Here is a 23,359-nt window from a genome sequence, read left to right as displayed (position 1 = left end):
GATGCGTGTTTGGCGGTTACAGCTGTGGACTCCATGGATAAACCGTGGATAGGGCGGATCATGTGACGAAAAATAATATTTTAATTAAATTCGGGCGGGTGGCGGTTGTAAATGTAAATGTATATTAAATGTAGAATCATTGTGATTAATCGTGCATCCATAATTGTGAGTGATTCATTTTTTTTGTGAAAAAAATCCTAAAATGAAAAAAAAAAAAAAATCCCCCATTATATGACCCACCCATTAATTTTTTTTTTATGTTGATTCCTAGGTGTTTGTGTTTATGTGCGCACGTGTGTGTATGCATGCGAGTGGGTTCTGCATTGGGGACGTTCTATCTCATGCCTTCATTTGTGTGTGTGTGTTTGTTCTGGATTGTGCCAGATTTTTTATATAGTTTTTGACAAACAAAAAAAACAACAAAAAAAAAAAAAACTCCAATGGGGATCAAATTGACCCGCGAGGGAAGGATTTGTTACTTTAATGAATTTCAACCACATAAACTCCTTGAATCCAGTAAAAAAAATATAAAAAAAAGTTTGTATTACAAGTTCAAGTATCTTTGACGCATATTCATAAATGTAAATAAAGTAAATGATAAAGTAAATAAATCCAACCTCCAAATTCAAATATACGTATATCAAGAAATAGTTTTTATTCACTTAATAAAAAAGCAAATAATCATTAATATATGTGAGACATTTAACGTGTTTACATTGTGGTTAATCTATACCCCCTGTCTGTTTGTTTTTTCATCTTTATATGTATCATCTGACTGTACATTAACTTTGTCTGGTTGATAAAAAAACAAATAAAACAATTTCCTTTTTCCTGGTTCCTTGACCGTTGTTTTTGATTACCCTTTGTTTAATTGAACCAGCTGCACCCATAGCCTTGATAACTGTCAGGTTGCTTAAGGCTGCTGAAGACGAGGACACAGAATCTCCAATATTGGTACTTTATTTACAAACTTCACTTCTATAAACATAAAGGAATAAAGGAAAGGAAACTTCAGGACTTCAAAACACACAACCATATATTGACGACGACCAACCAACACTGAGGGAAAACACAGGGCTTAAATGAACTGGGACTAATGGGATAATTAACAGAACACAGGTGAAACAGATGATAATGACGAGAAACAGGTGGCTAATGAGGAAGTGAGTTCAGGTGAGGAGACAAGCGGGATCCTGGGAAGTGTAGTGATAACTGTTAGGATATCTTTCTCCTTCAGCATACAATATAAATGGCTATATGCAATCTTTATTCTAGCCAGCACAAATGCCAGGTCTGCACATTTTCCATTTGTGTAAGCTAAAACATCTGGTATTCAGATATGGAGGATGGAATAGCCCCCTCCTCTGAATGTTTGTTCTTTCTATACATTGTGTGTTTGAAAAGCTTCTAGGATCCCCAGGATCTGTTGGAAATCTAACAGGATACTGCCCATATAAAGAAGCTGTTATATAACGTCTATCTGATATCTATGATGTAATGTTTGATTTTATTGGTTAGACTTGTATTCTTTTCTTTAAGACTTTCACTATATAAACCCAAGACAAAGGATATTGGGTCGAGCTTCTACTCCAGCCGGCGCCGGTGTATTGTATTATCTATTCATAATAAAAGACCAAGATTTGGGGCACTTTTCGTTTGGACCATTTCATTTCCATTTCTAACAAAGTCAGACTGACATTGTGACAGTATAGGTATATTTCAAGTATATATAAAAAAATGTATACCTAAATAGGAACATAGTTAAAGTGCAAGCATATAAATAGTAAACTATAAGTCTGATGTTCTGTTCACTTAAAGAAAACTTACAAGTACTGTATACTTGCAGTATAAAACTACTAAACTAGTAGTTTACTGAGCGTATACTTCAAAGTGTGCTTTCATAAACTAAAAAATGTACTACAAGTATTAGCAGTAAACTACTACTATACGTTGACTTGTAGTGAAGATGCAGTACAAATGAGAAATGTAGTTGTGAACTAGTTGTGCACTTAAAAGTGTTCTACACGTATAGTACACTTAAACGAATACTTTTATATAAAAAAGTAAGCCAATTTAGTCCCAAGCAGTACTGAAATAGTACACTTAAATGTTTACTACTAGTACATTGATATTAGTATTACTACTAAAAAGTATACTTCACAAAATAAACTTGAAGTATACTTGGCCTAAACCATAAATATTCAATTATAATCATCACCCAAGATGGAAGAATGCATTATGCTAGAAATTACATTTTGATATTAATATTATATTATTTTAAGCTTTTAATTAAGCTTATATGTTATTTTTTACCCTGTTGAGGGCCAATTTAAAATCACTTTCACAAGTGCTTTTATCATTGATAATCTCTTATCTTATCTCTTGTTCTTCAGTGATTGGCTGTTCACTGCAAACATCACACTTTTATTTGCTCGACTGAGTATTTAAAGCCTGAGGATCAAAACCTGAGTTAAAGGTGATACCTGAACTTAGCTGAACAGAATTTGTTTGTGACAGGACTGAAGGCTGTTTCTGCTAACTATAGACAGTAAGTATAGTTCATGTATTTTTTAAATATAATTCTGTATGGGTACATTGCTGTTATTTTTAAGCAGCAAAATTGGTTTGGAGGTTGTGCGTCAATAATCATATTGAGTTTACTGGTGTAGTGGGTCTCAAATACAACACACCTACAGAAACATGGGTAACATTTCAGATGAATGTCCTCTTTGTAAAGTATTTATACAGGGGTTGATAACTAGTAATTAAATTACAATGCATTATACATAGTGTAGTCTAAACTCAAGGAAGATATTTGGAAGAATGTTGGTAACCTAGCAGATCTCGGGCCCCATTGACTAGTAGGAGAAAACATAGTAGTCAATGAGGCCCGAAATCCGGTTACCAACATTCTTCCAAATATTTTCCTTTGTGTAAGACAGAAGAAAGAAATCCACATAGGTTTGGAACAATTTGAGGTGAGTAAACAATGACAGAATGTTCATTTTTTGGGAGAACTATCACTGTAAGTCTGTGTTGAAGCTAGTTATTTTCATTCTAGCACACAATTGGTGTGGAGCAAGTTTCAGTTTTAGTTGATCTACTGATCATTCATTTGCTTTTTATTGTTTTACAGCCTTGGGAGAAGGAAATAACCAAAAACTTTTGGAATATTTAATATCACTTTACTCAGATTTTTTTGATTTTATATATGAGCTCTTCATTTAATTTATCTTAATATTTTAACAACCAAACTGCTTTATAAGTCAAATGTCAGTGAAGGTGTTTTGATGTGTGTGTTGTTCAGCAGGTCATGGAGATTCATCAGTCTGCTGTGATTCTCCTGCTGATCTTGTGTGTGTCGTTCTCCACTCATGCTCAACCAGCACAGATAAAGCCCCGCTATCAAAAATTCCTCATTCAGCATTTGGGTCCTGATATGAGTGTGCAGAAGTGTACCAGTGAAATCAGAAAGAGAAACATCACTGGAACTGACAGAGGCTGCAAACCTGTCAACACCTTCATACAAGCAAATGAAAACCAGCTTAAAGCAGTTTGTGATAAAAAGAATCAACTGAACAAAGACAGAAACCTGTTTAAGAGCGGCCAGCCTTTTCCTGTGGTCACGTGTAGATTTCAAACTGGGAAGAGACCCCCAAACTGTACATATCATAGAGGGAGGTTGTCCACTCGATATATAGTGTTGGGGTGTGTAGGCGGCTGGCCTGTACATTATGAAAACCTTTAAGTAATGGACAGATGACCGACTGAATAGAGCATCACAGAGCTTTACAATATTTTTGTAATCATTTGTTCACTTCTCATTTCTGTCTTTCTTTGTTTTCAAGTGTACTTCTTTTTTTACTTGAGAGCAAAGTCTATAATGAAGCACAGCTGTGAACATGAACACAATAGATTTATGTGATATGTTTTAAAAAGATAATATTTCAGCTAAATCTTTTTTTTTTTGAAAAGCATACAAGTTCACCTTAAAGCTCCAGTAGGTAGCTTTTGTAAACAAATATTTGTTAAAACTCTCATTATGTCCTGAAAGTAGAATATGAGACAGATAATCTGTGAAAAAAATCAAGCTCCTCTGGCTCCTCCCTGTGGTCCTATTGCCATTTGCAGAAATACACCGCTCCCGGTCAGAAACAACCAATCAGAGCCAGGAGGAATGTCTTAGCAGTGTCAATCACTCTCGTGTACGCGCTGATCACCCCTCTCTTGCACAGCGCGAGCGCGTACCGTCGTTCGTGACTCTCCTGTTCAAACTCGTTCATCCAAATGAACGAATCTTTTTTCGAGTCATTTCGTTCATTCAACGAACGAAATGACTCGAAAAAAGATTCGTTCATTTTGAACGAGTCTTTTTCGGAGTCATTTTGTTCATTCAACGAACGAAATGACTCGAAATAAGATTCGTTCATTTGGATGAACGAGTTCGAACAGGATCACGAACGTGCATCACAGAACAGAGCAAGGCGAGCATTTGTGCTTATAAAACTTAAAGTTTTTTATTTATTTTTGAAATGACAGATCGTTTCGCTAGAAAAGACCCTTATTCATCGTCTGGTATCGTTTAAAGCCCTTTGAAGCCGCACTGAAACTGTCATTTGGTCCTCGAAACGTTTGTGTTCTGTTGAAGTCCATTATATGGAGAAAAAGCCTGGAATGTTTTCATCAAAAACCTTAATTTCTTTTCGACTGAAGAAAGAAAGACATGGACATCTTGGATGACATGGGGGTGAGTAAATTATCTACAAAAGTTTTTTTTTAAAGTGAACAAATCCTTTAACGTTATCTTAGTAGCTATTTATAACTTATAGAAAGAGTGCAACCTTATAAAGTTACATGTATTGCAAAATACATAATGATTTGAGGACCAAGTTTTTAGTCAAAGTATGGGCAGGCCATAGTCAATGTAAAGCATATTGTTGATGTTTCGTCCCTATTAGTGAATGTGCCATAACTGTTTATAATCCGCCATCATCGGTGGTCCTGCTTACTAGCCTGCGCGTTCACGGCAGGCTCTGCTGTGTGGGAGGAGTTGTGGAGGGAGGGCTGTATAGCGCAGCAGAGAGCAAGGGGGTTGGACCAGTAAGTTGTGCTTCTTCAAATTTTGAGACTAAGTCAACATTGTCTCAAAACTCCCTACTGCAGCTTTAAGTTAAAAGAATATTTACCTCTGTCTTTATGAGACTGTAAATATCCACTAACCCTCAACCTTTTCAAACCAGCAACATGAAGCGTAACTGAGAACTTCACCAGGTTTCCTATCTGCTGTCAGAGAGAAATTAATAATCATTTAACAAAGTTATGTGTGTCAGCCTGAGCAACTCACAGTTGACAGTCTCCATCTCAGATTTTTATCCTGAGGAAAAGACTGTAATCTCACAGGACAGTGTGTGCTGGACTGATAAAGTGTTTGATATCATCTTGTTTGAGTATCTTCTGTTAGCAATGCAACGTTGTCTTTATCAAACTGTGTGATCTATGTCATCATACATCATGAACGATGTGCAACTGTGAGGTGTTCAGGCTGACTCATGCTAATCACACAAAAACTCAAATGATGAAATTATGATACTGATATATGATTAGTTATCCATTGTGTCAAATGTTTCTTTATCTGTAAGGTAATGTACTGTACACAGTTTAGTGCTTCCTGCTTTTCTACTGAGGTATTTCACCTTTTAAAGTGACTATACAAATAAATGTTTTCAATAATAATATGTAGTGTTTGGCTTCTTTTTGCACTACTCAAATATTTTTTTTAAATATATTTTCATGTGAAATTAAACTGAAGTAAGCAGACAAGATTCTTCCTTATACTTTATTTTAACTAAATATTGCATTGATGTCTGTCCTTTAGAAAAATCTGTATCTATTTTTCTTTTGCTAAAAAACATAATCTTAGAATATATGTAAAGAATACACAATGTATCGGGACTAAGTTGGGCTTCACCAAACTTCATTCAGAGCTAATCCGACCCAAAACACACCAGCAACTGGTCTGACTTCCGCCATGAAGAGGACCTATGAATTTAAAATTTTAGAGCTCTGACAGGGCAGAGCAGATGAAGTCTCTCCTCATCCGCCGTCACGTGAGGTGGAGGATGAAAAGCCTGCAGAACCGTAGGCCGTGCCGTATTAGATGGCACCTTAGGCAAATAGTCCGGCCTAGGATGGCTTAAATGTCGCCTGGAGCAAACTCCTGGCACCCGTTAGATATAGAGAGCGCCTGGAGATCTCCTACCCTCCTCAGAGAAGTAATGGCCAACAGAAAAAACACCTTCAGGGAAAGGTTCTTGGCCTCAGCCGACTCCAATGGGTCGAAGGAGGCCTCGGCCAGCCCTTCGAGAACCACTGCCAGGTCCCATGTGGGAACCCTGGAACGAGCCGCAGCCGCATCTGATGCGCCAGTCTGCATAGAGGGCGAGACCTCAGACCCCCCTGATGGTTTATATAGGGCACAACCGACATATTGTCTGACTTCACAAGGACATGATGACCTTTGAGGTCCAGCAGGAAGCTCCTCAGAGCTCGGAGCACCGCCAACATCTCCAGGCAGTTTATGTGCCAGGAGGAATGATGGTCCTGCCATAGGCCTGTCGTAAAGCGGCCGTCCATGACCGCGCCCCAGCCCGTGAGGGAGGCGTCTGTCGAAACGGTTTTCCGGCGACATGACGCTTCCACCACTGGACCTTGGGACAGAAACCAAGCTTTTTTTCCACATAGATAGGGAACGAAGGCATCTGCGCGTAACCCTGATCATGCGGAACGGGTTCCCACTCTGGGAGAACCCCTTGGTTTTCAACCACCACTGGAGGGCCCTCATGTGCAGCAGGCCAAATGGAATAATGTTGGACGCTGCTGCCATGAGCCCCAAAACTCTTTGAAAATGTTTCACAGTAATGGCTTGGCCTAGCTTTATCCTGGACACTGTGGCCAGAATGGACTCGATTCGTGCAGGAGACAATCGTGCCCGCATCGTGACCGAGTCCCACACCACTCCCAGGAACGTGGTTCTCTGGGCTGGTGTCAACACGCTCTTTTTCGTGTTGAGTCTCAACCCCAGGCTTTGAATGTGGGCGAGGACGACATCTCGATGCCGAACCGCCAGCTCTTGTGACTGGGCCAGAATCAGCCAGTCATCGATATAATTGAGCACCCTGATGCCCTGGAGCCTCAGCAGTGCTAGAGCTGCATCCATACATTTGGTAAATGTGCGTGGGGAGAGAGCTAGGCCGAACGGAAGAACCCGATATTGGTACGCTTCGCCCCCGAAAGCGAACCTCAGGAACTTCCTGTGAGATGGAAGGATGGATATGTGGAAGTATACGTCCTTTAGATCTATCGTGACAAACCAATCCTCGGATTGAATTTGACTCACGATTGTGGGAATAGTGAGCATCTTGAACCTGAATCTCCTCAGAGAACGATTCAAGTGTCTGAGATCTATTATTGGACGCAACCCCCCATCCTTTTTGGGAACTATAAAATAGTGGCTGTAAAACCCGGACTCCCTGTCCGGTGGAGGAATACGTTCTATAGCCTCCTTTACCAGCAGGGAGTTTACTTCCTGTTCCAATACCCGACCCTGCACTGGGTCGACTGCAGTCCAGACCACCCCGTTGAACCTTGGTGGGCGTAAACCGAACTGCAGCCTGTATCCATCTTGAATAGTGGGCAGGGCCCAAGGTGAAATATTCGTGAGATTTTTCCATGCATCGAAATATTTTACCAAAGGAACCAGGCTCTCGAGCCTGGCTTCGGGTACCAATCGAAATTTGTTCTCGACCCCCTGAAGCGGATCCCCGGCAGGGTTCGACCGAAAACAATTCTCGATGGGCGGACGCGATTGCTGCCTGGCCGCAGGCCTGTGGGGCGGACAGTGCAGCGCGCGTTCGCTGGAAACCGATGCGTCCCGAAGCGCACTTGGCGACGGGAAGTCGACATCGATTTCCTGCGGGCTCCGCGGAGGAGGCGACCTTGATCGCTCCGCCACGGGTGGGGCTGCCCGCAGAGGACCTAGGCTGGCTAGGACCTCTTGGAAGAAGCCTTTTTAGCCTGCAGGACGGCCCTCAGGTCGCCCTGCTGCTGCTGAGGCTTCGCTTGAGAGCGTTGTCTATGCCCCCAGGCTCCTTGAGGAGGGGCTCTAGACACAACGCTCTCTTTCTGCGCCTGTCTATAGGGCGGAGGAGCTGGTAGCTGGCTGCGGCTGCCCACTGGGGGCAGGCTTCTTGGATTTGGAGCGGCGAGGGAGGTACTGCTTGAAGGCTGCAGATTGCTTTTTCACCTCCTGAAACCTGTCGACGACAGTATTTACGGCGTCGCCGAACTGGCCAGAAGGTGAAATCGGGGCATCAAGGAGAAAAGCCCTGTCCTTTTCCTTGATCCCCGACAGATTTAACCATAAATGTCTCTCCGAGACCACCATAGCTGCCATGGAGCGGCCGATGGCACGGGCCGTCTCCTTGGTGACTCGGAGAGATAAATCTGCAGCCTTCCTTAACTCCGCTACATCTTCTGGAGTTGGTCCCTCGCCCTCATCAATATCCTTAAGAAGGTCGGCCTGGTAAGCTTGTAACACTGACATAGTGTGTAAACAAGCACCAGCCCGACCCGCAGCCATATAAGCCCTGCCCACCAAGGAAGATGTATCCCTACACGGCTTAGTGGGCAGCACCGGGGCTTTTAGGGACGATGCCGATTCAGGTGATAAATAGGTGGCTAATGGTTGTTCCACCTTTGGCATCCTCCCATAACCTTTCTCTCGCGCCCCCAAAATATTACTATAATTAAGGACAGGGGGGTTGGACACACGCGAGGAATGTGGTTTATTCCACGATTTACACAACTCGTTGTGTAAATCGGGAAAGAAAGGCAAGCCCCGGTGTTGAGGTTGCTCTCTGTGCTGCAGGAAGCGCTTGTCTAATTTGCTTTTCACGAGCGTTTCCTGCCTCTCATGTGGCCAACTGATATTGAGACGGGCCACAGCATGAGAGACAACCTCTACCAGCTCCTCATATGCGGGGACATGGGGTGGCGAGTCATCCCCAAAATCTCCGCCCTCGATGCTGAGCACGTCTACTTCCTCGGAAGCAGACAGCTCAAACATCGGGTCCTCCACTCGCGCGGAAGAACATCAGAACTGACAGAGGAATCCCGAGAATGTGCCTCGGCAGTCTCGAGATCCCCTGTCAGATCCATTTGCGAGCCCCATGAAGAGCATTGCCGCGCTGCCTCAGCAAACGCGGGTCCCGCACCACAAGGCTTGCGAGCCTGACCATCCTCGTTAAAAATGGCCAGGCGGGAGCGCAGCACACGGATTGGAAGTTTTTCACAATCCTCGCAAGCAGCCCCCTCGAGAGCTGCCCGCGCGTGCTACACTCCCAAACAATGTGTGCACAAACGATGTGTGTCCCCACCCGTGATATAACGAGGGTAGGGATGCACACACCGCGTGAAACTCGCTTGGCTCGCCATAATATATATATATATATTTGAAATGCTTGTGACAGACAATACCAAATAAGACAGACAAGTCAAACAGAGAGCGCTTGCTGAAGAACAGAAAGCTGACATCTCATGTGTGCCAGCGTCCTTTATAGCTTCCGCTTGTATGCCGTCACTCATTACGTCATGACGCAACACCAATCAGAGATTGGCTTAGTTTCATTCATGCTTCAGAGACGCTACGCTGAGGTGCGTTCCCCCCAAAGTGTCATTCGACACAGTCCGAGTTCCCTCGAAAGGGAAATGGATAATAGACCAGGCAAAATGTAGGTAAATCCAGCTCTGTTTGCTACTGGTGTCAGGGAGAGACACGGATTCAGTGGCAGGTACAACAGAAATATCTATTTTGGTCTCAAAAATCACAATTTAATATGAAATTATGATTTTTGACATGATATTTCAAAGTTATACTTCATTTTTTCTTTTCTTTGGTGCCGTCTGCGTCTCTTCTTCCTCTCTGTTTAGTTGTATGGTTCATCTTGTGAAAACAGTAAATACTGTGTGTGTGCATATATATATATATATATATATATATATATATATATATAATGTATCATCATCTATATTATCTATAATCTTGTTTTTGCTTCACCATTATTACATATTACTTATATTGCCTTTGCATTGAATAAATGTATCGGTTTGTCGCACGACAGTCATCTGGGCGTGTGGTTCCCTTTCAGGGAACTCGAGCTGCGTGAAACGCTGTGGGAACGCCCCTGCGTGAGTGCGTCATGAAGCAAGTATGAAATCAATCCAATGGCGAGACGGAACGTCATAGGCGGGTGACGTCATCGACCAGGAAACTGTAAAGCACTCCCAAAACACAAGCGCATCAGCTTCTGTTACTTCAGCAAGCGCTATGTGTGTGTGAAATTATTCAATACTGTGTTTTGTCTGTCATTAGTTGTCACTAGGCAGGAGTTTTCACTTATATATTCTCATATATATAAAAAACTATATATCATTATGGCGAGCGAGCAACAGTTTAGAAAGTGTGTTTACCCCTGCACTCGCTTCATTACTGGCGGGGATACACATCAACTATGTGTTGCTTGTTTAGGAGTGCAGCATGCCCAGTCAGCTCTCGAGGGGGCTGATTGTGAGCATTGCGAGCGTCTTCCTTTACGGACGCTGCGCTCCCGCCGATCGCTCTTCGAGGAGGGCGGTTCGGTGCACGCTCCCCGCGGCTCGGGTCCCACTTCTGCCGAGGCAGAGCGGCGGCGCTTGTCGTGGGGATCGCAGATGGATCTAACAGAGGGGTTTGAGATGGGCTCTGCCTTATCTCAGCCTTTACCTGTTAGATCCAGTGCCTCAGTCCCGGGTTCGGAAGCACGCGCTGCGGTTTCTTTCCGCCCAGGCTGAGGCACCTGTTCTTCAACTATCCAGTTCTGAGGAGCTGCATGTTGAAAGTATTGATAACACACTAGAGACTGGGGACTCGTCACTTCAGTCTCCTGCCAGTGAGGAGCTTATGGAGGTGCTCACTCGAGCTGTGGAGAAATTAAGCATTGAGTGGCCAGTTGATAGGCAGGAGTCTAAATTAAAATCTAAACTAGATGAAAGATTTTTGCCTTCTCGCACTATGCCTCCGCGCCGGTGTCTTCCTTTCTTCCCAGACCTGCACACTGAGGTGTCGAGGTCCTGGAAAAGAGCTGTGTCTTCACGTATTTTTAGTCAACAGACTTCCACTTATTCCAATATATCTGGGGCTAAGATTTATGGTTATGGGGCGATGCCGAAGGCTGAGGAGACTTTCGCTAGCCATCTCTCTCCTGATTCAGCATCGTCCTTTAAGACACCGGCATTGCCCACCAAGCCCTTAAGAAATACTTCGGCTTTGGTGGGCAAAGCTTATTCAGCGGCAGGTCAAGCAGCATCATACCTTCATACCATGGCGATACTTCAAGCGTATCAGGCTGATCTGCTTAAAGATGTGAGCGAAGGAGAGGAGATTAGTGCCGACGTGATTAGAGAGCTTTGTCAGGCAGCAGATTTATCTCTCCGTGCCACAAAGGAGACGGCCAAGTCAGTGGGCCATTCTATGGCAGCCCTGGTGGCCAGGGAGAGACATTTATGGTTAAACCTCTCCAATATGAAAGAGAAGGAGAAAACTTTCCTCCTGGACCCCCCGCTTTCAACTGCTGGCCTCTTCGGTGACTCGTTAAATTCTGTCATCGAGAGGTTTCAGGAAGAAAAGAAGCAGGCGGCGGCGCTCCAAAAATGTCTTCCCCTTCGCGTATGTGTATGATCTGTTGTTTATGATTAGTATCGCTGGATTGAGTTATCTGAGAAAATTGCGCGTTCATGCGTTGGTTTAGAAGGGGATATGTATCGATAGTAGAAACATTGATCAGAAATTCTGCTATTGGCTGCTCACCGTGGCCAAAGAGCGCACTCAGTTTTTCACCGCAGCAGAGCAAGAGATATTGCTTGAAGGATATGCTGAATTTGAAAACTTAATTAAAAGTTTTCACCTCAAATGTGCAAAAGCCAGGAGAGAGGGCTGGCAAAAAGTACCAAATTAAGTTTGTAGTGACCCATGTTAGATGTTTTTGTCACTTATTACAATTGCCACCCATTAACTAAGCCAGCTGATTTCACTAATTAGTTATATCTCCTGGCTGAAAAACAAACTGTGCTAATTAGCTAATCCAGGTGATTGTAACAAAATACTGAGGAGGAATTTTACTTTCTGAACCTGGACTTGACACCTCTGCCCCACGTTATACCCCGGCAGAAGAGCTGGCCCTTGGGTTGAATGTGAACCGACCCATTGTGGAGGGCATCACTGGGTTCAGCTCTTCCTCAGACACACATCCAGAGACCAGTCGCAGAAATGCCTTCATTTCAGGTAAATGAGCTTTACATTTTCTTAGTACACTAAAATAATTTGTTGCTGCATTAAATTAAGTAGGCCTATAATCCCAATTGCTGGTCCAGTCATATCAACTGTTAAACCTTGAGTAGTAATGAATTGCTTTCACTTGTGAAACATGTGTGAAACTACATGTAGTTAATGTAAAAAATATGTTGCCATGAGTTATTGATCACATTTCCACCCACTGTATTTCACTGTAATGAAATTGTGTTTTCCTCTTTTGTGCAGTTTTAAAAGTGTTGGCTGAAGCATGTGCAGTAAGTGGACTTTTTCTATCTTTACATCAAAAGGGAAGAAAGTACAACACTTTGTAATGCCAATTTTTTCCCCAATGCACAGGACAGTGAAGCAACCCTCTCAGGTGACTGTCTTTTAGAGAAAGTATCTGTAAGTACTTAAATAACTTTACTTAATTTACACTTGAGTACCTATTATTTCTGAATGCTATATGAGTTGCAGGAGTCCACATCTGCAGAAGAGTCTGCACAAAGCAGTGTTGTACTTTTCCTTTTAATTTTTGTTGGCATGTGTTGACAGGTTTACCCCAAGTCCCCCTGCCCCACCACCCTACCCCTAGAAAATAGAGTATTTTGAAGAAAAAAAAAACTTGACAACTTAAAGAAAAAAAACTGGCACTAGAGATGAGTTGCTTCAAAGGAACTTCAGTGTAAGTGATAATATATTATTTCACACAGAGTACTATTGCTGACTTTGCATAATATCTCTTATTGCATGCAAAAGATGACTGGATAACTGGATTTACTTTACAAAGAACAATTGAAATAAAAATCAAGGAACTAAGCATGTTTGTCTTGTCTTTTATTAAGATATTGTGTTTTGCGGTAGGTGGTATGCCATACAGAACCGTTGCCACTGAAACTGCATATTAACGCACCAATGGGGCTCGACATCCTTAGTCAAACGGGTTGGCGCGTATGGTTGGGTTGCGGAGAGATTGTGAGATTGTGGTTAGGTCTCAGCAGCAAGAGGGAAGTAGAGGTCAGTAAGCTGGGCTGAGTTGAGTGGGGGACGGAGGGGGGTGACTCTGGGACGCCGGAGTCACTGTCGAGCCCTCTTGAGGTGTCGTGGGCTAGTCGACGAAACACTGAGGATGGAAGGTGCCCACTTGAAGACCCTAGAGATGTTCCCTACTCCGCTCAATCCAGAGGGTTGTTATGGGGGGACCGCACTGTGGTTGCAGCCGTTGTGTGTGCTGACGCGCAATACACTGTGTTAACACCAGACAGAAGGAGATTCACGTCACCAGATGGAAAGAAGCGTAAATGGATGGAGAAGCATAAAAAAAAAACTGCTATAGCCTACAACCTTGCTTGGAAATGCCACAAAAAAACCCCTAAAAACTGCTTGAGCGCCAGGTAAACTTTGCGAATGTTCACTGAACGTGTCCCAGCGCTTATATTTATAAATGTAAGTACAGTAAAACCACCTTTATTTTTGGCTCTTGGAAAAAAAAGTCAATATATATATCAAGATTATTTGTTTAATAAAAACAAATGATAAAAAAAAATCAATTATAACTGAAGCCTTTGACATATTTAAATAGTTGTTAGCCTATACCCCCTGGCTGTCTGTTTCTCAATGTTTATATGTACTATTGCAGTTGTGACTGTACATTGATGTTGTCTGTTTGAAATTTGATAAAAAAAAAAACATTTCCTTGTTCCTTGCCGTTAATTTGCATGCCCTCTGTTAAATTAAACCGCACCCATTGCCTCGACTCATTTCCCAGATTAACCCATTACAAATATTGACATATTATTGGTTACCTGTTGTGTGAAGTGTGTCTTTATATCCAACACTAAATTAGGTCCAGTTCTCACTATTACAAAAAAAATTGACTACAAAATGTCTTCCTTATACTTGATTTAATCTCTACAATATTTAATAACTTTATGTCCTGAAGACATACTTTTTAGGTAAAACTTTATTTTGATGGTCCCTTTTGATCATTCTGTTGACGATAATAAACTTTTCAACTATGTTCAACTAGCTCTCATTAGAGTATTGGTAGACTATCTGCTTAATATCTGCAAACTCTTTATTGTGATGCTCCTCCAACAAACACTCTTCTGAAGTAACTTTGCAACTACATGTCAACTTATTCTAACCCTTACCCTACCAGTCTACTACTGTACTACTACTACTATACAATCCTACAGTGATTCTACTAAAACAATCAGACAACTTTACTAAATGTCTAAACTTAACTGTAAAAATGAAGTAATCTATGCTATTCACACACCATGCTTTGTTTACTGAGAAAACCAAAGTTAAGATTAATTGATTGGTTTGAGTGCGGTTTTTGAGGCGGGAAATTCTTGATGGACTTTTCCTTGTTCTGGGCCAAAAAATAAATTCAATTTCAAAATGAAACATTTAGTTATTTTCTGTGTTGCTTTTACAAAAGTTTGCCTCCTATTTCTTGTGCAACTATTTAAAGTCTTTGATCATCTCTGATCTAATCTCTTGTTCTTCAGTGATTGGTTGTTCACACTTTTATTTGCTCACATCTGAGTATAAAAGCCTGAGGATCCAAACCTGAGTAACAGCAATACCTGAACTTTGGTGACAGAACTGAAGGCTCGTTCCACAAACTACAGACTGTAATATGTAAGGATCTCATTTGTTCCCTAATGATTGTGTATTTGTACATTGCTGTTCTATTATTGGAACATCATTGGAATCATTGGAAAAAAAGGTTGTGTATCAATAAATCATATTGAGTGTACTAGCGAGTCTCAAAAACAACACACTTTCAGAAAAACTTACATTTCAGATGAGTGTCCTCTTTGTAAAGTATTTATAGGGTTGATGACTAGTAATCAATTGACAGTGCATTATAGTGTTGACTTGACTCATGTCACTTACTGTGCTCGCAGTAGTATCAACTTAATGTCAGTGTTATATTTTCTCTCCAGGAAACCTTATAGTTTCTTTTATGCTGACCTGTACCCTATATAAAGCTAATAAACTGTAGAATTTAGCTTCAACGTAAAAAAAAAAGTAGTTGATATGCCGAAATATTTTCTCTATGATGATAACTCTCCATCTGAAGTGATGATAATTTCTGAAGTGCTTCTTTTATAAAGACCACCGCTATCTCACATAACGCAGTGACTCGCACAAGTGAATTGATTCTCGAGTCATCGATATCAGCAGATTCAGCAGCATCGCCACAGACAGCTCCTGTAACATTACACGTAAGAAGGCACATCTTAAGCAGCTTCCTGAGGTATAGTTCAGGGAACACATCTAGAAATGGTATACCTGTAGTTCAGTTCTTCGTAGCGCTATAACAGACAACATTATCGGGAAACGTAGCCTTGGTCTAATTTAAAGAAATAACATAGGTTTTTAAAAAAATCTATAAAATTGCTGTTGTTGATGTGTAATAAATTATGACATTTGGTAACACTTTATAATCACTGCACGCTATTAATCATTAGTTAAGCATTAGTAAACAGTTAATTCATCATTTATAAAGCATTAATAGACAATAATAAGCAGGTTATAAATACAGCTATAAATGCCTTTTTCTTGATTTATAAGCATATCTATAATGTGTTTAATAATTGTATTTTCATACTTTGTTAATGATCAATTAATAATTTTTAAATGAATGCTTTTTTCTTGATTTTTAAGCATATCTATAATGTGTTTAATAATTGTATTTTCATATTTTGTTAATGATCAATTAATTATTTCTAAATGAAGAATATTTACAAACCAGTTAATTAAGAGTTGTCAGTAATTCATAAGATTACTCAGAAAGTGTAAGTAAATGTAGTAAAGTCAGGCAGTTATAAAGCATTTAGTAGTGGTCAGTTAACTGTGTCTGTGAGCTCATCTAAAGTGAGGACTAGTTATGCCTTGTAAAGCATTTGCACAGGAGATTTAAAGGCTTATTTATCTTCTAAACAGAACAATGAAACAAACACAACACTGTGATACAGAACATAGAAATATTAACAGCCTTTAAATATCCTTTTTAAATGCTTTACAAGGCATAACTAGTCCTCACTTTAGATGAGCGAATGAGCTCCCAATAATAGTTAACTGACTACCTGAATTAACCCTGAATTACAGTATAAATACATGTTAATAAAGCATTTATTAACACACTAAGTACTATTACTATATGTCTGAATAATAAGATGTATGAATGTACATTTAAATAGTTTATTAATCATTTACTTACACTTTCTGAGTAATCTTATGAACCAAGGACAACTCTTAAATAACTGGTTTATACATAATGCAATACATCATTTAGAAATTTTAAATTGATCATTAATAAAGTTTGAAAATACAATTATTAAACACATTTTAGATATGCTTTTAAATCAAGAATAAAGCATTTACAGCTGTATTTATAAACTGCTTATTAATGTCTATTAATGCTTTATAAATGATGAATTAACTGTTTACTAATGCTTAACTAATGATTAATAGCGTGCAGTTATTATAAAGTGTTACTTGATAGGGAAATTAATATAATGTGTTCTTAGTTTTAAACATATAGCCAATTGGTTGTGTTAAAAACTAAAAATCAGTTATGTCCTGTTGGACTGGAAATTCAGGTTTCTTCGAAAGTTTCCCCATTGGCGTAATAATAATATTCTCTTGTGTTTGAGAATGATTACAGCTTTCACCAACTGACATATGTTATGATTTTCACACTATCATAACATGTAGAAAACACACAGCCAACATACTCAATTTATTCTGTATTTATTTGAAAGAACACAACAGCTAATAATTACAAGTGACAATGGGGGAATAGCAGTATTACATTCATAACAACATATAGTTGAATTTTTGCAGAATACCATAACTGATGACAAATAAAAGTGTAATTTTAACCAGAGAAAATATAAATCTGAAAAATTCGGCAAAGTCACCTGTTAAAAATGTGAATATCATGTTAGGTTTTACAAAAAAAAAAAAAAAAAAAAATACTTAAGTCTATGTTGAAGCCAGTTAGTTTCATTCCAGCACATTAGTGTGTGGAGCAAGTGTGACTAATATTAGTTGAGCTTTTGATCATTCCTTTGTTTCATTGTTTTACAGCCTTGGGAGAAGAAAAGAAAGAAAACTCTTGGAACAATTAATATCACTTTACTCAGAAAACAAGGTATATCAGCTCTTTATTTCATTTCTGTTAATATTTTCTTAACTTATCACAGCCAAACTGCTTTATTAAGTGAAATGTCAGTAAAGATGTGTTGATGTGTGTGTTGTTCATCAGGTCATGGAGATTCATCAGTCTGCTGTGATTCTGCTGCTGGTCGTGTGTGTGTCGTTCTCCACTCATGCTCAACCAGACGGTTATGTGCGTTTCCTCAAGCAGCATGTGTTTAGCGCCATGACTGTACAGAAATGTGACAGTGAGATCCGCACGAGAGGAATCACGCTCGCCCAAACCACCAACGGCTGCAAAGCAAACAACACCTTCATACTAGCAAAAAAAGAAGAAGTTAAAGCAGTTTGTGGCGCAGCAGGAACTCCACTGGGCAGTGATATATTTATGAGCAACAATCGTTTCCCTGTGATCACTTGTAATTTAAACACTGGGGAGAGACAACCACAGTGTAAATACAGAGGGGTCAGTGACACTTTTCAAATTTTGTTGAGGTGTAAAGGAGGCTGGCCTGTAAAATTTTTTGAAAATGAAATAATTACTATAGGCTAGAGGCTGAAAAGAGGAAATTGGGAAAAAACAACAACAGTCAAACAATCAGAATCAATCACAAAGCCAAAAATAAAATAGATAAATAAATACTTGACCCCATTAGAGGTTAATGTGTCGAATTCAATGAAGCACAGCTGTACATGTAATTATATGTTATTAGTTGTGCTTTTCATGTCCAGATTCAGCGAGTCTACTGAATTCAAGCACTCTTATAACACTTTTTGAGCATTACAACACTTTTTAATGTGAGTAGTGAATGAGCAAAAACAGACGAGTGAAGAAAGACACAGATGTTTTTCCACCTTTCTGTAATCATCAATAAAACTTCTCTATAACTTTTAAACTTGTCTGCTGGATTGACTTGCAGCTCAACAACTCACATTTGAAGGAAAAATATAAATGTACTTTTTTTATAAGTGTGTTTATACTTTATACGTTAGTTCATAGATCATTTCTATCAATCGGTGTCTAATTTACAGATAAATGTTTGTTAGTTGGTGCGCCCCTGAATGGCAAATCACACCACTGTTAAAAAAAACAAAAAACATTTGCCTTTTATGTTTGTTTTCCATATTCTACATCTCATTTCTGATCTACAATTTTATTACTGCGTTGTGTGTCTAATCATTAGACACCTAAGGCATTACCCACACCCTTACATTGACTGTGAACAGGAAGACTAGACGATTCGCATGTTAGTGACACTTCAGTTTGATCATATGTGCTACTTCATCTGACAACCACCGATTTAGAGTAAAACAATCAAATAAGTGTGAATAACGACACAATATTTTAGATCATATAAAATCTAGATAAAAGACCTCAGCTCTGGTATAAACTGGACTTTAAAACATCATTAATGTTTTTCTTTTTGAATTTTGGCAAATCTACTACAGGCCTTTACCAAACACTGTCCAGTGTTTAAAGGTCACGTGAGGTTTGCAATAACAACTCCAGTGATACTGATGAACAACACTGAATGAAGGAGCCAAATGTGAGCTAATGATTGTTCGACCAGTAGATGGCGCTGTTGGTGTTGGTGGATCCACATGCTTTTACATTGCAAGTTATTTCCAAGGTGAAAAGAAACATTCCAATTGTGTTTTTATTACTGAAAAATAAAGTGCAGAAGTGAATAGAGCATTATTTACAAACTTAAGCCTGCAAATGTCTGAACTTAATCCAAACATAGAAACAGAAATGTAAATGTCACATCTTCAAAGTGGACGGTCACTTCTTTGAGTATGACTCACATTTTCTGCAAATGAGATCTTGCGATTCAAAATCTGTGACCTATATAGCTTTGACTATATCCTCCTCAAGTTTGACGTAACTAAATAACAAATACAAATAAAAAATAACCAGATATTAACATGGATGACTTAAAGGAAGCAGAAATTAAATACCTGGAATGGACGTGTTGCTATAACATTTTTCTTCCAAGACTGACCGAATCACCCTCCATTAAGCCTGATTCAAAAATCTCTACAACAGAGGTTATATGAGATTAAAACACACTTACTACTCTCTACTTTGCTTGTGATTTTGTTTTCTTTTTAAGAATGACAGTACGCTGAGTACAACGTATCAAAACCCTTCACAGCCTCAGCAGTTTCAGATGTATGCTCTATTATAAGCATTACTTTGAACAATTTAATCTGTGTACCATCTGTAATTAGAAATATATATTAGAAAATAAACAAAACGCAATAAGGTTGTCAAGCTTGAACAAATATATACATCAATCTACGAAAGCATGATGTTTTTCAAGCTTTTCAAAGATCATTTACTTAATTACAATGAATCCAAATGGTTGAGGAAATGGGGGAAAAATACCCAACTTCATTTACTATTGTAAATAAAAACAATGTGAATGTAATTGTCACGTTTCTGATTGTGTTTGGACTGTTTTTGTGATTTGTATTCAGTTCATTAATTCATCTGTCTCACCTGTGCCCTGTTAATCACCTCATTTAGTTATCTCGTTTGTTGTTTTTAAGTCAAGTCAAGTCACCTTTATTTATATAGCGCTTTTTACAATACAGATTGTATCAAAGCAGCTTCACAGTGATAACATGAAAATAATATAACAAAGTTTGTTTCTAAAAGAAAATTGCGTCAACGTCCACCTTAAAGGTGGGGTATGTGATTTGGAAAACGACCGGCAGATTTTGAAAATACACAATTCAAATGGTCCTACCTTCTTTCCTCCAACGCTGGCCCTGACTCCACCCATTCGAAGAACATGGACGCGCAATCATGCACGAGTGAAAACTCAGATGCGCGAGAGATTGTAATTACGATTTACTACTAATCATGGAACCGGCTTTACTGACGAGATGCGCATGCGTCACGAGCTTTGAGTATGCGCACGAAGGGGGTCGCGCGCGCTGGGGGGAGGGGGGTATGGTATGACCGTTTGATTGACGAACTTACTGTCCAATGACTCTAGGTGGTCTTGGAAATGATTGGCTGGAGTTTTTCGAGTCCTGCCCGTTCCACAGATGATTAAATTGCTTAATTTTCATTTCAGTGCTTCTAAATCAGTGGCTGTAAGTGGGTTAGGAATAGGATTTCAAGTTATTTTGAAAAAATGGACAAAAAAGAGAATCACATACCCCACCTTTAAGTTAGGCAGATCAATAATATTATTGAATATTAAATGTCCCCAACTAAGCAAGCCAAAAGCCAAGGCAACAGTGGCAAGGAACCAAAACTCCATCAGGTGACAGAATGGAGAAAAAAACCTTGGGAGAAACCAGACTCAGTCGGAGGGCCAGTTCTCCTCTGGCCAACGAAGGAACAGTGCATGATTTATGATTCGGGCAGCATTACAAGTCAGATTGGATCGGAACATTTAGAATATTTATCCATTTCCATCTTTTGGAAGTCCAAGTAATCACGCCGGTGTTGAGACGAGTTGTTCAGGATCAGTGCCGTCCACCATAGAGGGTCCATATCGCCGGTGTTGAGTCGTCTCTTCACAGGCTTTGTGATTGGGGTATCTGAAGTCTCCGTGAAAGGCTGGATACAAACTGGAGCTGACGAACGCCGTTTTTCTCGAGAATACAACAGAAAAGCAAAAAGGGAAAATAATTAGCGTAACTGCTGTTCATAATGATTTCCATAACACGGGCGTAAATGATAAAAAACATGAAGACAGTGATTCTTGCGTCCCAGAGTCACCCCCCTCCGTCCCCCACTCAACTCAGCCCTGCCTACTGACCTCTACATCCCTCCTGCTAGTGAGACCTAACCACAATCTCACAATCTCTCCGCAGCCCAACCATACGCGCCGACCCGTTTGACTAAGGCTGTCGAGCCCCACTGTCGTCGTTAAAGCAGGTTCAGTGGCAACGGTTCCGTATGGCATACCACCTACCGCAAAACACAATATCTGCACCAACCACTCGTCATTCACACAATATACACAGGAACGTAATGACTGTAAATACTATGCAACCTATACAAATAACCTACAGACTCTTCAAGTTTTATAATATTAAATGCATTTGATCTGATTCAGCTGTGGTATAAAAGGTAGGCATTATGTAAATGCTTGGCTAAAGAGATGCGTCTTTGATCTAGTTTTAAACTGGGACAGCGAGTCAGAGCCTCGAACAATATCAGGAAGGCTATTCCAGAGTTTTGGAGCTAAATGTGAGAACGCCCTCCCTCCTTTAGTGGACTTAGATATCCTAGGAATGACCAGAAGCCTCGAATTTAGTGATCTTAAAGAACGCGATGGATTGTAGGGCGATAGAAGGTCCATTAAATACACAGGAGCTAAACCATTTAGGGCTTTATAGGTCAGTAATAGTACTTTGTAATTGATACGGAACTTGATAGGTAACCAGTGTAGAGATGATAAAATAGGTGTTATATGATCATATTTTCTTGACCTAGTAAGAACTCTAGCAGCTGCATTTTGCACTAAGTGTAGCTTGTTTATTGAGGATGCAGGACAACCAGCTAATAAAGCATTACAGTTATCTAGTCTCGAGGTCATGAATGCATGAACTAACTTTTCTGCATCAGAAACAGATAGCATGTTACGTAGCTTTGTAATGTTTCTAAGGTGGAAAAAGGCTGTTCTTGTAACATATGAAATATGATTTTCGAAAGACAAGTTGCGGTCTAGTATAACACCCAGGTCTTTTACTGTAGTGGATAAAGTAACAGGACATCCTTCTAAATTAAAGTTGTATTGTAAGTGAGTTTGTGGGTAGTTTTTTGGACCAATAAGTAATACCTCCGTTTTATCTGAATTTAGTAGCAGGAAATTACGCGTCATCCAGCATTTTATATCATTTAGACACTCTGTCAATTTAGATAAGTTAGTGTTTTCATCTGGTCGTGATGAGATATATAATTGAGTGTCATCAGCATAACAGTGGAAATTAATTCCATGTTTTCTTATAATATTACCAAGTGGCAGCATATATATTGAGAATAGCAGAGGGCCTAACACCGATCCTTGCGGCACTCCATAGTCTACTGACGTTATCTTTGATTTTTCCCCATTTAAACAGACAAAATGATAACGGTCTGATAAGTACGATCTAAACCAGCTTAATGCCTGTCCCTGAACACCAGTGTAGTTTTGTAGTCGATCCAGGAGTATTTTATGATCGATAGTGTCGAACGCAGCACTAAGATCGAGTAGAACTAGTATTGAGATACGGCCTTGGTCAGAAGCTAAAAGTAAATCATTTGTAATTTTAACTAGCGCAGTTTCTGTGCTATGATGCGGTCTGAATCCTGACTGGAATTTTTCATATACCTCATTTTCTTTCAAGAAAGAGCACAATTGAGCGGACACAATTTTTTCTAGTATTTTAGACATAAATGGAAGATTTGAAATGGGTCTGTAATTTGCTAGGTTGTTTGGGTCTAATTGCGGTTTCTTAATGAGAGGTTGTATTACTGCCAGCTTGAATATTCTTGGAACATGACCTAAAAATAAAGACGAGTTAATAATATTGAGAAGAGGCTCTTCCACTACAGGTAACACTTCTTTCAGTAGTTTAGTGCGTATTGGATCTAATAAACATGTTGTTGGTTTGGATGCAATGATAAGTTTATTTAGCTCTTCCTGTCCTATAGTTGTAAAGCGGTGTAGTTGTTCCAGAGGGGCGATAATTGAGGCTGAATCATAAGACACCATAAAAGATTGTACATTTACAATTGTGTTACGGATGCTTTCTATTTTCTCATTAAAGTAGTTCATAAAATCATTACTA

At 39.8% G+C, this 23,359-nt stretch overlaps 1 protein-coding gene and 1 pseudogene across 2 annotated transcripts in view; both read left to right on the top strand.

Moving 5' to 3' along the window:
* Nucleotides 1-23,359, top strand: part of LOC143736369 (uncharacterized) — a 402,538-nt gene that overhangs the window by 16,811 nt on the left and 362,368 nt on the right. Inside the window, exon 3 of the mRNA XM_077227109.1 lies at nucleotides 11,178-11,189. Within this exon, the coding sequence (XP_077083224.1) occupies nucleotides 11,178-11,189 (12 nt within the window). The remainder of the gene's footprint in view (nucleotides 1-11,177; nucleotides 11,190-23,359) is intronic.
* Nucleotides 2,386-3,809, top strand: LOC143735335 (ribonuclease-like 3 pseudogene; annotated as a pseudogene). Its single transcript, XR_013203098.1, has 2 exons — nucleotides 2,386-2,548; nucleotides 3,308-3,809. The product of XR_013203098.1 is annotated as a ribonuclease-like 3 pseudogene (transcript).

Source organism: Siphateles boraxobius, unplaced genomic scaffold (assembly GCF_051911475.1).
Source record: "Siphateles boraxobius isolate OS27281-9 unplaced genomic scaffold, OSU_SipBor_1 13, whole genome shotgun sequence".
Lineage (NCBI taxonomy): Eukaryota > Metazoa > Chordata > Actinopteri > Cypriniformes > Leuciscidae > Siphateles > Siphateles boraxobius.
This window is presented reverse-complemented; position numbering and strand designations above follow the sequence as displayed.